The 15,943-nt window shown below is 42.4% G+C and overlaps 2 protein-coding genes across 2 annotated transcripts in view; one reads left to right on the top strand and one right to left on the bottom strand.

Moving 5' to 3' along the window:
* Window positions 1–2,399, bottom strand: part of LOC115385963 (serine/threonine-protein kinase 26-like) — a 29,501-nt gene extending 27,102 nt beyond the window's left edge. Inside the window, exon 1 of the mRNA XM_030088093.1 lies at window positions 2,162–2,399. Within this exon, the coding sequence (XP_029943953.1) occupies window positions 2,162–2,182 (21 nt within the window). The 5' untranslated portion in view covers window positions 2,183–2,399. The remainder of the gene's footprint in view (window positions 1–2,161) is intronic.
* A 562-nt stretch (window positions 2,400–2,961) lies between these two features.
* LOC115385967 (palmitoyltransferase ZDHHC3) lies at window positions 2,962–14,204 on the top strand. Its single transcript, XM_030088097.1, has 9 exons — window positions 2,962–3,098; window positions 4,871–4,959; window positions 5,508–5,581; window positions 6,093–6,205; window positions 6,713–6,774; window positions 6,859–6,982; window positions 8,486–8,558; window positions 8,627–8,813; window positions 8,895–14,204. The coding sequence occupies exons 1-9, from the start codon at window positions 2,974–2,976 to the stop codon at window positions 8,984–8,986; spliced, it is 939 nt and encodes a 312-aa protein (XP_029943957.1). The 5' UTR covers window positions 2,962–2,973; the 3' UTR covers window positions 8,987–14,204.
* Window positions 14,205–15,943: the final 1,739 nt, after the last annotated feature.

Below are 15,943 nucleotides of genomic sequence, written 5' to 3'. Positions count from 1 at the left end.
TAATTATGCCTTTATGTGAAATTCTATTACTATTTTTAAACTTATTTCTAATTAAAAACACTGGAAAGTCCCAAACTGAATCAGCCAAGTTGAAAAAAGTGGCTTTTCACAGAAAAAAAAGCTAAGTGAATAGTTGTACATGTCAGTCTAATTGTGAGACTATTTCAGGACAAAACTCTGACGTGGCTGAATCTGAAGTCACTGAATCATCTGAAAGGAGACGGAAACGCCTCAAAGTCACCGGGAGACTCGCTTCAGGGAAACCGCGCCACGTTATTTCATTTCTCTGAAATTACATAACGTATAGAAACATTAAATAAACACAGAACCACTGAATGCTGTGGACGTACAGCATGAAGCGACAGAAAACCAGCGAGTTCAGACCTTCAGCTACTCGCCGATACCGAGTATTGATACCAGTGTTTAATAAATGCCATAAAACTTCATTCAATCTCCATATTCAAATGACAGACGAAGGCGATGCCGTCACCTCCAACAGCATCGATGCATATCTCCATGAAACCAGTGGAAACTCAGTCTGGGGTCACTTCCTGTCACTTCACACACACATTAAAAAGACCTCTGGACACCAGAAAACACTCCGTCGAGAAGAATTCAATTAACATACAAATATTAAAGGAGGGTTTTTTAGAACTTCAAGAAGTGCAAGTCAGCAAAAATGCATCTCAAGAGAAGAAAAGAGTTTTTTCCTTCTATATAAACAGCATTCAAACACGTTTCCATGCCAGAAAAATAGAATAAACTTCATTTGGTGATATTTTGAGCGATCAGTCAAAGACTTAATGACAGATAATAAAGGAAATGAAGCGACTGCAACAGGAATATGTTGCATCTGCAGAGATTTAAATAGAAACAAAAAAAAAAAGAAAAACAGAACAGAGCATGTCGTTTCAGTCGCATCAGACGAGTCAAAAAATACTTTTAAACTACACTGATGTCAAGCAGTAGTAAATTTTATCACTATTTCAGACATCCAAAAGGTCAAAAAGTTAAATTTCGACAAATCTGGAGGAGATAAATCAACTTCATGAGGGGCGTTGGGATTATTAAAGGACTTTTTGAGATGTGTCAAGTTGATTCAGTGGGGGAAAAAATATGAATATTCATGATTGAGATTATTTAAGGGCATAAGCACATCAAAAGAGACTTTCACACACTCTGTAGTCACTCTCAGATCAATCCAGAGCAGAAAAGTCCTGATTTAGTGACCTTTATGTGGATTATATTTACATTTGATGACATTAAAAGACAAAAAGCCTGCATGTTAACTGTGTTTAGAGCGCTGCGTCTTATTAGAAGTTAAAAATACAGACACTCAATGGTTACTGACAAACTCTTGGGACTATTATAACAACAACCGCATTACAATGAAACCTATTTTAAATCCATTAGAAGCAGCTATATCACAAAGTCAAATACGTTTTATGAGACGTAAAGAAATATAGACACTCAGGAGTCACTTTAGACCAGAAAAGTCAGAATCAAATCAATTTAATTAAACATTTTAAACATCTATAGGTTGTTAAACTGAATTTGAAGCAGATAAAATTCACTTTACACGACATATTTCATAAAATCTTGACAAGTATCTTCCTTTTGTGTCAAGATGCAATCATAAAACAACTATGGAAGCATTTTGAAAATAAATATAGCATAGCAAAAACGTTTAATTGAACGTATCATAGAAGATATGAATAAATACAGACATTTGTGGACAAAAAGTCATTAACATGCTAACATAGGGAAGAAAAGTCACTTTAGAAGTCATTATGTGTGAATTAAACCGGATTAAAAGACTCTAAATCCAGTCTGGCAGAGGTAAAGTGTTTAAAACTCTTTGAAAGTGTGAAAAAGTTAAAGTCCGCTCAGGGAAGGTAATCGGGAGAAGGTCAGCGTCGCATTAAAACCCTGTAGATGATTAAAAGAGGCGTGTTTTCCTCCCGTGGTTTGTCTCCAATAAACCTCAGGTGAAAAGTGGTCAATATTGAGGAAATGCTCCGCGGTCGCACCGCCGATCTGATCTGATCCGACCCCATCTGATCCCATCTGATCTGATCTGATCTTCTGTTGTTCTCCACGCGTAAAAAGACGCACGAAAAGAAGCGAGAAGCGCGCGACGCGTCCACCTTTTTCCTCTTACCTGCATACCAGGAACTTCCATGGTTACTTCGAAGTCTGAACGCCCTTTTCCTCCTCCAGCTCTCCTCGTTTACTCCTTTCTTCTTCTTCTCCTGGTCTGTTTTTAATCCTTCTTCTTCCTGTCCTCTGTCTTTATGTCCAGACGCGTCTTTACAAGGTTTCTCCAAGGAAAAGTCCTCCAGATAAAACACGGACACACGGAGAGGTTCGACTCTGAGGAGGAGGAGGAGGAGGAGGAGGAAGACTGTCTGAAAACATGACGAGAAAGAGAGAGAGAGAGAAAGAGAGAGAGACTGCCTACTTTCAGGGAGGAGCGACACTTGAACTCATCTGCTGCCACCTGCTGTTCCTCACTGCAGTCAAGAGTCAAGAGTCATTTCTGCACTTTGACAGAGAAAAACACAAAAACTCCACCTGAGCAAGAACAGGAGACAGTGGAGAGGAAGTTCATCAGTGTGGGATGTGGACAGAGGACAAAAAACACTTTTCTGTCTCCCTGTTCTGTCTCCCTGGATTTCTGTCCGGATAGAAGATAATCCTGAGCTCCATGCAGTAATTTAATCCTGAAAGTCCACCTCAAAGCCAGACTCTATTATGATTATTATTATTATATCTTTAAAAATCAGTGTTTCATTCTAAATAAATAAATAAATGTATATTTTTTTCATAGACAGATAAGAAAGTGACACTCGTTTTCATTTCCAGTGTACTGTCCCTTTAAATGATCTTGACGTCGCCAGTACGGTGTTTTCGTGACGCTCCCTGTGACGTCACCCGGAAGCCGGGACACGAGGGGGCGGTGCCCGGCTCAAGATGGCGCTCCTCCGCTGCAGGCGAGACCCGTGCGGCGTCATCTGCATCGTTTTAACCTACTTCAGCGTGTTCTACGCGGACTACGTGGTGGTGCAGTATGTCCTCATCCCCGCCTACTCGGGCAGGTCGGTACTCCGCGCCTCTCCGGGTCGCCCGAAGCCGCGTTTAGACGCCGAACATGGCGCCCGCTTCCCCCGAGCCGCCTCCATCCATCCATCCATCCATTCATTCAGCACGCTCACGACCTCCCTCCACCTTAAACCACGAAACGTTCTCATTTATTTACCCCGCGCTTGGGCATTAAAAGGTGCAGATGGGTGTTGTTTTGAAGCCCCGGCGTCGGAGCGGCTTTCGGTGTCATGTGGTGGCTGGTTTGTTTATCCGCATCAAAACATCAGCTGTTTCCTGTCCTGCAGTGGGTTCAAGTTACATCTAATCCTCCGCTGTCGCCCTGGACTTCCTCCTCTCACTCACTCCACGCTCGTTCATGCTGTCATCTCCCTCCCTCTGCAGGGGTGTTTAATGGTGTTAAAGAGCTGAAGGGCTGATCAGCTGTTTGGCACCACAGCTGTAGTAAACAGTTCTGCACATGCGCAAATCGATGGACTGGAAAGTTTGACGTTTACATGGCAACGCTGTCAAAACGATGAGTGTCTGCATGAAATTGGCTGAAACGCGCAAAATGTTTGGGCTACCATGCACACACATGCACAGAGAATTTGCTTTATTGACATTTAACACAGGATGTTTCTAGAGAGCAACAAAACGAGCATACACTACAAAGTATTAAAAGCAATAACATACCACCCGATTCCAACAATAAAATGCAAGTTGTCATGTGAAAATACATTACCATGCGCCTGTCACAGGTTGCACCCACACCATGGCAACTGCAACTTCCTCATGCAACTGTCTGAGTGGCATAACATGGCATGAGGTCAGAGTCACGTGTAAACACCAACATCCTCTTTAGAGCAGTGATCAATCAGCTGATCAGCTGCTGAGGACCCCACATGGACAGCTGCCTGATTCAAACCTCCTGAAATCTTTGTCCATCATGTGCAGAAGAACTATGTATGATATCCATTTTGCACATGTGCAGTACCAGCATTTCAGAAAAGATACGTTTTTCTCTCGTTTCCATGGAGTTGGAGTGTTTTCTGAAAGTTCCACCTTGGGAGCCGGTTTAAAAAGTGACATTTTCAATGGTTCCAAGCATCGTTGTCATGTAAACAGACTCCAGAAATGCAATATATGTTTTCTTCTCACTTGAAAACATTGCTAGAATTACATAGATTCTACTGGGACTTTGTATTCTGTGTTTGTTTTGTTTTTTCCATTTTACGTACCGTGGTTGGACCGTTCAGACACAAGACAATTTCACAGTGCTTTACAAGGAGATACATTCAAACAAAGTGATTAAACAAAAGGGGCCCAACGATGGAGCCTTGAGGAACACCACGGGTGATTTTAATACATTCAGACTCATAATTAACTGTTGACTCAGAATAATCCCCATTTTGTATATAAGATTTAATCCTATTTAATGTAGTGCCAGAAATTATTTACCATTCTTTAAGTTTACAAAAAAATCTCCTTAGACACTTTTCAAGTTATCGGTCACTGTTTAATAAGTCCACAATCTGAATTAAGAGATGAATTTTGACTAATTAATGACACTTATGTGTGACACTTGTGGGTTAAAAAATGTTTTTTCAAGTGTTTACTTCCTGAAAAAGTTCACTCAGACTACACACTTGTGTTTATTTGTGTGTACTCGCATGGCTATCGGTATGAATGGTCACACATACTCACACTAAAACAGTAACAACACAATAAGAAAATGATTGCAGTCTAAAATGGGCTGGATTTTGAGTGTTGTGTGTCTTCCTAACAGTGTGTGGTGCACGCTTCATGGCTCAGTGTTCAACCTGATTCTGCTGCTGCTGCTGGCCTGCCACGCCAAGGCCGTCTTCTCCGATCCCGGTTCGTCAGCATGACACTTTGTTTTTCATTAATTTTTTTCTTATATATTTATTTTTATTCGATATTTTCCTTAAATGTTTAAAACACATTTTTTTTTCAATTTTAATTTTGAGAAATGGAAAAGCTCCAGCAGAATACATTTTGATTATTTTATTTTTTTTTAATTCCTCTCAATGGGGGTGAAAGCAGCAGAGCCTAACCATTTAGTTTGATTTCTTTTACATAGACAGTTGGTGACAATGGGACTGAACAGCTGTTTTATTAAATTAATCATCAATAAAGCTCAGTATTCTCTGAAATTATACCAATTTTTTTTCAAATAAAAATGTGACTCCTGTTCTGTTTTGCTTAAAAATGACTATTTAAGAAACAATATAGGGTGAAAACTATGTACTGATTGATTTATGATTATTTGAGGGGATTATGTGTAAAAGCTGAGTTGAAGCTCTTTCACACTCTGAGATTGACAGTGGAGCAGAAGTGTGTGTGATTTTATAGTTTCACAACCAGCCGGTTGAGTAATGCTTTGCGATGTTGTTTGCGATCAGGTATGGTCCCCCTGCCGGACACGGCCATCGACTTCTCAGACCTGCGCTCGCAGTCGTCTCGGATGAACGAGCGGGTGAGTTTCCCCATCAGGGCTCAGCGCGAGTTTTAGATCCCCTGAGAAGTTTTTACATTTTCACATGAAGATGTGTAAAAGGCACCTAAAAGCATCGAACCAGCGCAGAGCGTCGGAACACTTTGTCTTCTCTCTGAAGTCCATGATTAAAGCCTCTCCTCCTGTCTTTAAGTCACACTCACTCTATACTTACTCCTCAACAGCTCCTCATTATGCACTCAGGAGCTTAGCGATGTGTCTGTGTGTTTGCAAGTCAGATTGTTTACAGCAAGGGTGTCAAACATAAGGTCCGTGTGCCAAAAACCGGCCTGCGAGAGGCTCCGATTCAGTCCGACAAAAAACCAAGCAGATTTCAATGAAAACAGATTCTTTTCAACAAATTTCTAAAGAGTAGGTGACAGAATACAACACTGAGACCTGAGCTGGGAGATCAGTGATGCCGCCATCAAAGCTAGCTAACTAGCATTAGCCCCAAGGCATGCTGTCTGAGTGTAAAAACATGTGGTTCCAGGGCTGCGAGGGCTGGACGGTGTGCAGCCGCTGTGAAACCTACAGACCTCCCAGAGCGCACCACTGCCGGGTCTGCCAGAGGTGCATCCGCCGCATGGACCACCACTGTCCCTGGTGCGGATCCCAGCCACCGGCCTCACTCTGTTCCACTACTGCCCATTTGAGTCCAGTTTCCTTCTGTCCATCATTCCATTGCCATCCATCTATTCTGGCTGATTCCATCCATTCCTCCCATCCAACCCCTCCTTCCCATCCATCCATCCTTTTCAGGATATTCCAGCCATTCATTTTATTTCATCCAACACTTCATTCTTCATTCTCCATTTATCCATCCATTCTTCCATGCATCCCTCTGTCTATCCATGCATCATCCATCCATCATTTATCATCTGTCCATATATGAATTTGTCATCCGTCCATCCATACATCTATCGTCACTCCATTTATCACCCATCCATCATCCATTTATCAATGTGTCTGTCATCCATGTCTGTCCGTCCTGCCAACAATCGATCCATCTATTTATCAATCTGTCCATCCAGCCATCCATCCATCCATGTTCTGTAATCTTTCCATCCTTTTCCTTCACCTCTTTAAATCATTGTTTCTTGTGTTGTTTAGGATCAATAACTGCGTCGGGGAGCTGAACCAGAAGTATTTCATCCAGTTTCTTTTCTACACCGGTGAGGCTCGGCAGTTCGTCCCTTCCTCCTCCTCCCTCTGAGGAGAGGTGTTGTTGGACTCAGTGACGGTGCTTCCCCCTGCAGGCATGGCCAGCCTCTACTCCCTGGTGCTGGTGGTGTCAGCCTGGGTGTGGCGGATCAGGAACGAGAGGGAGGGCGAGGCGGAGAAGGAGGGGGAGGAGGAGACGCCCAGCAAACACCTGATCGTGTGAGTGGAGTCTCTCTGAAGCCGTCTTCCTGTGGACGTCGCTCTTCAGCTTCCCAGTCGATCGGTTCAGAATCTCCAGCCTGGTATCGGTTCTGATTGATGGAGACGGCTGGAGAACAGGGCGTCTCGTCCAGGGGTCGGTTCAGATATGTTATCAGACCTCATTTACACACACTTCAAATGGAAACAAATTGTTTTGGGGTTTTTGTTTCACATTTACACTAACGCTTTAAAAATGATGTCCGTTTCCACAGAAGAGGCAAAAAGGGTTTATTTAAGTATAGAAACCAATGCTGGGCACCTCGTCATCCGCAAATTAAATAAAAAAAAGTTCATTCAAAAGAACTGGTTTTGTAGCGATAGTCTATATCAGCAGATGTACAGTCAGCATGATGTGATGATACTTTCTAAATTGTCCATTTTTAAATGTTAAATATTGTTGGAATAATTGTCAGTAATGATAGAATGACTGGAACAGAGACTTCTTTTTCATAGAAAACATCCATGAAGTTTGGTTCTTTTATGACTATCATTCGTTAACAGAAAAAGTGACGAAATCTGATGGGTCAAAAATATATATACAAAGCAATGCTAATATTCGGTTGCATGTTCCTTGGCCCCTTTCACTTCAATTAGGTGCTTTTAGTCGCCATCCACAAGCTTGTGGTTGGATCTTTGACCTCTCCTCTTGACAGAATCGGTGCAGTTCAGTTAAATCTGTTGGCTTTCTGACATGGACTTGTTTCTTCTTAAAAGAAACAAACTTCATGTTTGAGTGTTTTTTGTGACAAAGAAGTATCTGTTTCAGTCATTCTATCAGAGAAAAATCAGAGTTGTAGAAATAACTGGGGACTTGATAGAGAAGACATTACGTTCTTTAAAATTGTTTGTAAACTTTTGACCACAACTGTACCATCGACATGAATTAAAACCACTCTCAGGGTCCTTTGTAGTTCTACTGACCCCCCGCCAGGGAGCAGCATAGTACATGAACTGTTCTGAAATGTTTTGGTCTCATTGATGGACCTCCTAAAAATTCAAACTTAAAAACTGCACTTTAGGAATGTCTGGATTCAAAATCCTGATCGTATGAAGCATCTTTTTACCATAACTGTCCTGTATGTAAGAGAGACATTAACGCAGGAGTGTCAGACGCATTTTAGTTCTTCAGAGATCACGTTCAGCCCAGTTTTCTTCTTGAACAGTAAAACTAAATAGTTACTCCAGAAAATGACGACAATCTCGACATGAGGCCAGTTTTAACAAGACTTTCTGGTGCAAAATACAGCGAAACTGTTGCATTCTGGGTGTTTCTACACCGCGACAACATGGCTTTGAGGCTAATTTGATAGCAACCTTTCATGGCAGCATCTCCGGTGTCTCAGGTCAAGTCTCAGAGTTGAGTTCTTTAAAGATGGCTTCATGGCTCTTCCTGTGTCGTTCAGTCTTCATTGTTCGGTTCGAGGCCGCTCAGTCTGATTTTCCTCGTCCCGCCGTTCTCAGGGCTCATTACATCATCCTGCTGGTGGAGTCGGTGCTGTTCGGCGTCTTCGTCATGGTCATCTTCTACGATCAGGTGCGTGCCGGATGAATCGGCGGCGAACCGGTCGGCCGTGACGTTTACAGATCCTCTCCCCTTCACAGCTGGTCTCCATCATCACGGACGAGACGCCCATCGAGCAGATGAGGAACCGGCTGATGATCAAGGACCGCAGCGCCTCGTCTCCGTCCGCCTCGTCGCCCTCCTCCTCCTCCTCCTCGCCGCTGCCTCACCACACGACGCACACCCGCAAGCCGAAGCTGGCGCTGCTGCGGGAGGTCTTCGGAAGAGGTTGGTAGATTCAAAACGCTGCTTGAAAAAATAAAAATTCCACCACCTTCCGTCGGTTTGAGAGAAACGGTGTCTTCCCAGGCTCGGTGTTCTGCTGGCTCCTCCCGCTCCACTCCAGCCCTCCGTCCGTTGGAGGGATCTCCTACTCGGCTCTGCCCGACTACGACGTCTGACCCCCGGCGGCTCGTTCGCTGCCTGAATGCGACGTCTGATCTGTGGAGCGACAGGCGAAGAGGAAGGGGGGGCGAAGGTGCGAATGGACCAACAGAGAGCCTGTGTATGTGTGTGTGAGACTTTGTCCCCCGAATCGACCCCAGACCCCCCCAGTCTCATCAAAACATCTCTTTATGGAGCGAGCATCGACGGCCTGGACAGAACTGACCAATCAGCACTCTTCTTTACTTTGCTACGAGAGGAAGAGCTGGTCCTGCTGGGAACTGACGGATGCTTTTTCTATTTATCGGCCATGGAGGGATTCATATAGTGCCGGCTCTGGTCTTATTATGGTGGTTTTGTTTGGTTACAGCGGGAGCTCGCCTGCTGCCGGTGGTCTTCAGGTTCTCAGCCTCCACTCTAAGACTCATCGGGCTTTTCCACCAGCACCCACTCAGCTCTACTCCACTTGGTTTTCCTTGTTTTCCATTACCGGCCCTGCTACCACTCTGCAGCTCCCTCTGAGGCTGCACAGTATATCACAGATTTGTTGTCGCGGCAACGTCAACGTGCGATATATCCTAGAGATGGACCAGTACTGGTATTGGGTATCGAGTCAGTGAAACGCAGAGCACTGCACATGGATACCGATTGGACCTACATGATGGAGAAAGGCAATTCGAAGGCACTTCAGCGTGTTTCTTCACGTGCACGAGTGGGAAACACGATAAAGCAAAGTGGTTTTCCAGTCCATTGTTGCCATGACAACAAGGCCGATGGCGCGGTAACGGTAAGTGTGCGATATGTTGTGCAGCAACAGCCTCAACACCAAGGCTTTCACCATATTTAAAACCTGAGAAGTTTAATTTGAGGAAAGTCGAGCTGAAACTGAAGTGCTCCGCTGGAGGAAGCGTTACTTCAGTTTTCATTTGCAGAATCAAATTCAGTTTGTTTCGGATTCCACTCAAGTCGAAGCTTTGATGAAACCCCCTTTTTTAATGACGTACAAAATTTTTATAAGCTGCAAAACGATTCATGCTTTAACTGTAAAATTCCTGCATGTCTGGGCCAAAGGTATGTGGACATCTGATCGAATCATCCATTTACACACCAAGTCAGAGGAACCATTATTATTAAATCAGTTTTTATTATAACCAAACCAAATACCAGCATCGGGCCAGATACTGCATGGAGTAGTCGTATTTGTTGAAGCTCCCCAGGAGACAACCTGGTGACTATTACGGGACGCGATGTGTCAAAAACGTTGCTCAGAGGTATGCAAGGGAATATGAGCGATGTCCATGGTTTAGAGATTCTTTAATCCTCTTAAAGAAATTCCCAGGTCCACAAAATGGGCAAGGATTAGCACTTTTAAAAAGTGGCATCGGTTCATCCCTCATTGTGACTTATGCAGTAGACTTGGCTAGTTTTTACTCTAGATGTTAGTCATGGCACTACCGAGACTCTAATCGACGTTCATCACAGTCGAGGTCAAGACAACAAGAATCCACAATAATTAAAACAACCTGAGCTCTGTGTTGCCACTGCAATCCCATGTGGAAATAAGATGAGTGGATGGAGAAAGAAAATCTCCATTTGTCCAACTTAGACCCGTAAAGCCATGCTCGAAGAAAAGAACATACAGAATTTACCAGCAGTAGACTCGGAGAGTTTAGATTTTTCTTATCATTAAACCTGTCCTTCCTTCCACTCTTCCTCGTGGTATTTGGTCAGTGTGTTGGTTCAGAGCAGCGCCCTCTGCTGGACTGAGCGTCAAACTGCTCGGTCCGACTCACTGGATGGATCCAACAATATGAAGACTGTACACAGGAAGGCTCAGCCGGTGCTACAACACAGGACCTCCTCCTCATGAGGCAGCCACTAACCGCTACAACGCTTCAAAGCCAGGTTAGCAGAAACATCAAGTTTTTAAACGTAAAAGCAGCTTTTAGCCTCAACCAAACGTCCACATACTTTTGACTGGATTTTAAATGCAGATAACGTTTTAACGACTCTAAAGATCAACTGTCTTTTTTGTATATTTATTTATTTACTTATTTATCAGTTACAGTGCAACAGCAAGAAAACAGTAAAGTTTCTGAACAGGCAAATCCAGCTTGTCCTTTAGAAACACAACAGCCGAACAGAGTTAAATATTCACCAGATCTGGCAGAAAGTGAGCTGGAATAGCTACAAAGATGTAAAGCCACCAAAATGAAATGCAAACCAGTACGAAAGGGATGGGAATAAGAGAAAGAGATGCAAAAAAAAATCCTGATTACAAGTATGCAAAAGATAAAAAATAAAGCGAATCAGTAAAAGGGACAATCTAAAAGGGATGTAAATTGAAAACAGATGTGAAAACAGTTAGAGAGCTCTCTGCACGGACATTTTGGATTTGTACAAATTTCTAATCCTGAACTGAATAGAAGCCAAGCGAACAGTGAGTGTTGCGTTTACACCGGTGGCGTCTGTTGTGGTTAACTGGAGTGTCTGTGCTCGTCTGTGGTAGTTTATGGTTTCTACCAAATGAAGTGTATTAGGAACCCTTTACACCACAATGCTTTCAAGCGAAAACGCAAAACTTTTGTTGCTTTTTGCATGTCTGTCTACACGACAACGACGCTCGGAGCCACTGAGGTGGAACTTTTTCCAAAATGGGCTGTCTTCGTGAAAACGGAGGAAAATTCAACTTTATGGATGGACAGTAAGAACAATGTTTTCCTCCAGAGTGTCTTATCCAGTCCAGATTCTCCAAACACAATATGAACTGGGAGTCATCTGTCCACGTATTCCCATTGTTGTGGTTCATTACCTAAAGCACCAACTCGTGGTTCAGCATCGTTTTCAGCGTTTCTGGCATTTCCGTGTAAACGGACATTTCAGAACGTTGCTGTGTAAATGTAAAAACACGGAAATGATGCGTTTTCATTTGAAACGTTGTGGCGTAACTGGAGCCTGTGTTCGACCTGGGCCGAGAATGACTTCCTGATCCTCAAAGGGAAAGTCGTGACGTTTGAGTCAGTGGATTGTTCGGTCTAGTTGGCAGTGTTGATCTCACTGCCGATCGGAAATCAATCACATCATCCCAAAACAATCCGAGATTAGATTGTTTTAAAGGGAGGAACGTTTGAAATGCTGCATTCACACTAACAATTTGACGGGAGGTTACAGCTCGACACTATGTCTGGACAGGATGTTACTGTCTGATTTGTTGAGTCAGGGTTAGCTAGCATGCAACGCTCATGTATTCAACAGGGAAATGTAAAGTCTCCACAGTGTGGGGTTTACAGACGTTTACAAGAATGCATGAGAGGACATGCAGGTGCAATTCCTGGCTCAGCAGTCAAGGGAAAAGATTGAAACTCTGCGCAGACTTCAGTATCTCATTACTCCTGGCTTGTTGGACTAACAAACTGGATTGTGACGTGAAATAGATGCAGTGCTGGTAATCTGATACGTCCGACTGCTGTAAACTGGCATTATAACCCGAGAAACTGCCTTTAAACAAAACTGGAAGAGATCCAAAACGAAGTTTGGACTCTTTGGATTATCCAGAAAGTTACAGCCGCTCCTATGTTTAATTGGATTGATGACCTGCTGAAAGCCTCCAGGTTACATGTTACTCAGTTTGTTTATGGTGAGAAGGCATTTTTTCAAATCATTGGGTAAATTACTGTATTTGGTAACATTTCTTTCAGTTTCTTCCAAATTTGCAATGAACGTGTCAAACACTAAGATAGAAGAATCAGTTCCAGAATGTCCATGAAGTATTGAAAAGTATTGAGTTGACCCAATTTCTCTCTAATTCACCACTTCCAGTATCAAAGAGACAAAGTCAAAGAACTGATGATGCACTACTGACCACCAGCTATGATGTATCTAAATATAACTACCAGGAATCACATTTTTTTTTTCTTTTATATCTTCAAAGTTTTGTTTTTTTCATGATTGTCAGGTTATTCACACGTGTTAATTTGGAAGAAACATGAAGAAACCCAGAAATTCAGACATCTGCGACATGTGCTCGCTTGACCCATAAAACTGTAAGCTTTCTTCTTGAGGTTAGTTATTTTTTATTTTTATTTTATTTACTTCCTAAGCTGATATTAGCTCGATGAACAAAGCCACTCTTAGCCCGACACGTAAACCTCATCCAGGTTTGGCAGTATATAAGATTTTATGTCGACGATGTGCAATTCTCTCAAAGGGAAACTTTCCTCAACTCAAGAGTTCCTAGTTTGTTTTTAACCAAATGTTTAAAATGTTTGTTTTTATTTTGTATGTGTGAAAATGCTTCCTTATTGACAAGGTTTGGTTGTTCATTTTATTTTTGTTCCAAAGAATGGTTTAATCAAAGTTTACCTTTTATTTATTGAATTTATTTTCCTTTTTAAATATGGAGAACCATCACTAATGTAATCTACTGCACCTGAAGACAAACGTGTGTGTGAACTATGCCTGGTCGACTCTATTGATCTGTTTTCACAATATTTTCTTTTGCATCACGGGAGTGCGCTTGTTTTGAAGTCAGTATCTCCTGACGGAGCCTCGAATCGTTGAAGTTACTGAGATTTACTATAACACGTTTACAAGTAACTTCTTGGAAGAATAGCTGAAGACATGTTCTGTGATCTCAATGTTTGAACTTTTTCAAGAGAAACGAACCCCTAAATTCAATGGAACTTTGAGAAACTTTGTTACATTGGTAGTAAATAGTTCAAGGTTCATCCAATCTGAAAGTAACAGTTTTCTTAATGAAGTTTTGAATTCACGTCAACGTTCAAGATAACATGAGAAAGATGCTCGACAATCGAGACGCCGACATTTCCTCTAAGATAGTTCACGATGGATGAGGCGTTCCTCCTCTAGTAAACAGGAGCTTAGTGAAATAGCAACATGCAGTATTTGTGTAATACTACGAATGCTGAGATCATGGGAGCTCTTCAATTAGGAAGCAACGACAGCGAGGAGAAGCAACTGACTGAGAACAAGCGCGACCCGTGAGCTGTTTTACTTGACAGCAGGAAGGAATGTGTGTACAGACGAGCAGGGCCCGGACGTCCATCGTTAGCCTCCAGCGATGCTGAAAATAAATGTACCGACTGTCTCCAGGTTGAGACTTCTGCTCTTGGACTCGTTGCCCAGTTGGCTTAAAAAAAAAAAAAAAAACATTTGTGGCCCTGCAAACTAAAACCAACAGTCTGTCGTCAAGTGGCTTCATCATGAACAAGTTTACAACTGACCAATGTTTCATTTATTGTATGTTAAAATCTTGAATCGATGAACTGTGTATTATACTTGTTGATATGCTGCTCTGGCTTGTTCAACTGGAAGTAAAACAGAAGTCTTTTGAAAGAAGACGCCTTTTCCTCTGTTGCTTACTTCTTCGTGTAGTGAGGGGAGAAATACTGTGTATGGGTACTGCTAGTGGTTCTCATCCGACTTCACCACACAGACAGGTAGGTGTCCAGAAAAAAACAGGACAGGAGCCGACTGGTTGTAAGACCAGCCTCACACAAGGCCGTTACACCTGGAGGCATTTATATCACTGAGCTCACAGTCCCATGGGAGATTTCAACTGAAAAAGCCCATGAGTGCAAGACAGTGCGACACATAAAACTGGCAGCAGACAAGAAAATCTAAATACATTCACAAATCCAAAGCAAGTGTAGCCAAGGGGATCAACTTTTATACCAAGAACACACAGATCAGACTTGCTTACAATTAGGACAAACAGCAGATAGTGGATTACAATGAATTTATTAATTTATTTACAATAATAAAACTATTTCTTTTATTTCCACAAAAACTCTAAAACCAACAATGAATAGCTCGCACCATAAAGTTAATTAGGAAATGCAAAAGAAACTCAAGTTAGTAGTAACGCAAAATAATAAATCAAATTAATACACAACTCAAATTAACCAAACCAAAGTTAGTAACAAAATCCAAAGGGTAAACAAACCAAAACTGTAAAGCCTAAATACTTAAAGGGGCTGTATCATGCAAAATTCACTTTTTGTATGTTTTAACCTTGTTATATAGTTATGAACTCACCAAAAACACCCCCAAAGCATTTTTTTCCTCCGTGCCTGTGTGTTTGAGCTTTCCTCGTGTTTGTGCTGCTCAGAGAGGCAGCCCCTCCTGCACCCGTGAAAACGCTCTGTTTCCCATGTTCATGTCACACTGTGAAGACGGCTCCCCTGAGCCCCCCTCCCGCAGGCCCTCGGCAGTCAGCGTTGCCACTTTTTTCTAACTCTGATTACGGAGATAAACTTTGACCATCGTATGAAAGCAACAGTCAAGCACGAGCAAGAGTCTGAAGAGTCTGAAGGGTCTGCGCTTGGCGAGTTTCTCACAGGAAAAGACGTTTTCGCGTGTATTTGTGTGTAGAGAAGCTAAAGCTAAAGAGCTAAAGCTAGCTAGCGTATTTGTTTTGAAGCGCTGATTGGTTGAAGTTCGCTGTCAGTCAAAGTCCACAGGGGGAGAGGCGGGATTTCAGTGAAACGGAGCGTTTTCTCTTCCGGGTTTCAGAATTAGCCCCAGAAAATCTTTTATTTCACACAAAATTACTTTTCCTTAGCGCCAAAAATAAACTATTACCATGTTAGAGCCATTTCTAGGGTTTGGACTAGCTAAAAAAAAGCATGATACAGCCCCTTTAAGTGCCAGGTGCTGTGCGTTCATTAAAAGTGGCTTGTGCGTCTATGAGGCATGAAATGCGGGGTAAAGTGCTTTCTAATTGACTGTTAGAGCATACAGTATTTCGTTTATTAAATTCTAAACCAAGAAGTGAGCAAAATAGAGCTGCAGTGGCTATTCCCTTTTTCTCAGCTCCAGCTACTCAGCAGGCAACAAAAACTTAAAGCTAGGGTTGGCGATTTGAATGAGATACATTCTTTTAAATACTGGTTAAAATGATCTTCATGACCCGATGGGAAGCATTGCGTGTTCTTAAAGTAATTTGGAAAATA

The sequence above is a fragment of the Salarias fasciatus genome, chromosome 3 (assembly GCF_902148845.1).
Source record: "Salarias fasciatus chromosome 3, fSalaFa1.1, whole genome shotgun sequence".
NCBI lineage: Eukaryota > Metazoa > Chordata > Actinopteri > Blenniiformes > Blenniidae > Salarias > Salarias fasciatus.
This window is presented reverse-complemented; position numbering and strand designations above follow the sequence as displayed.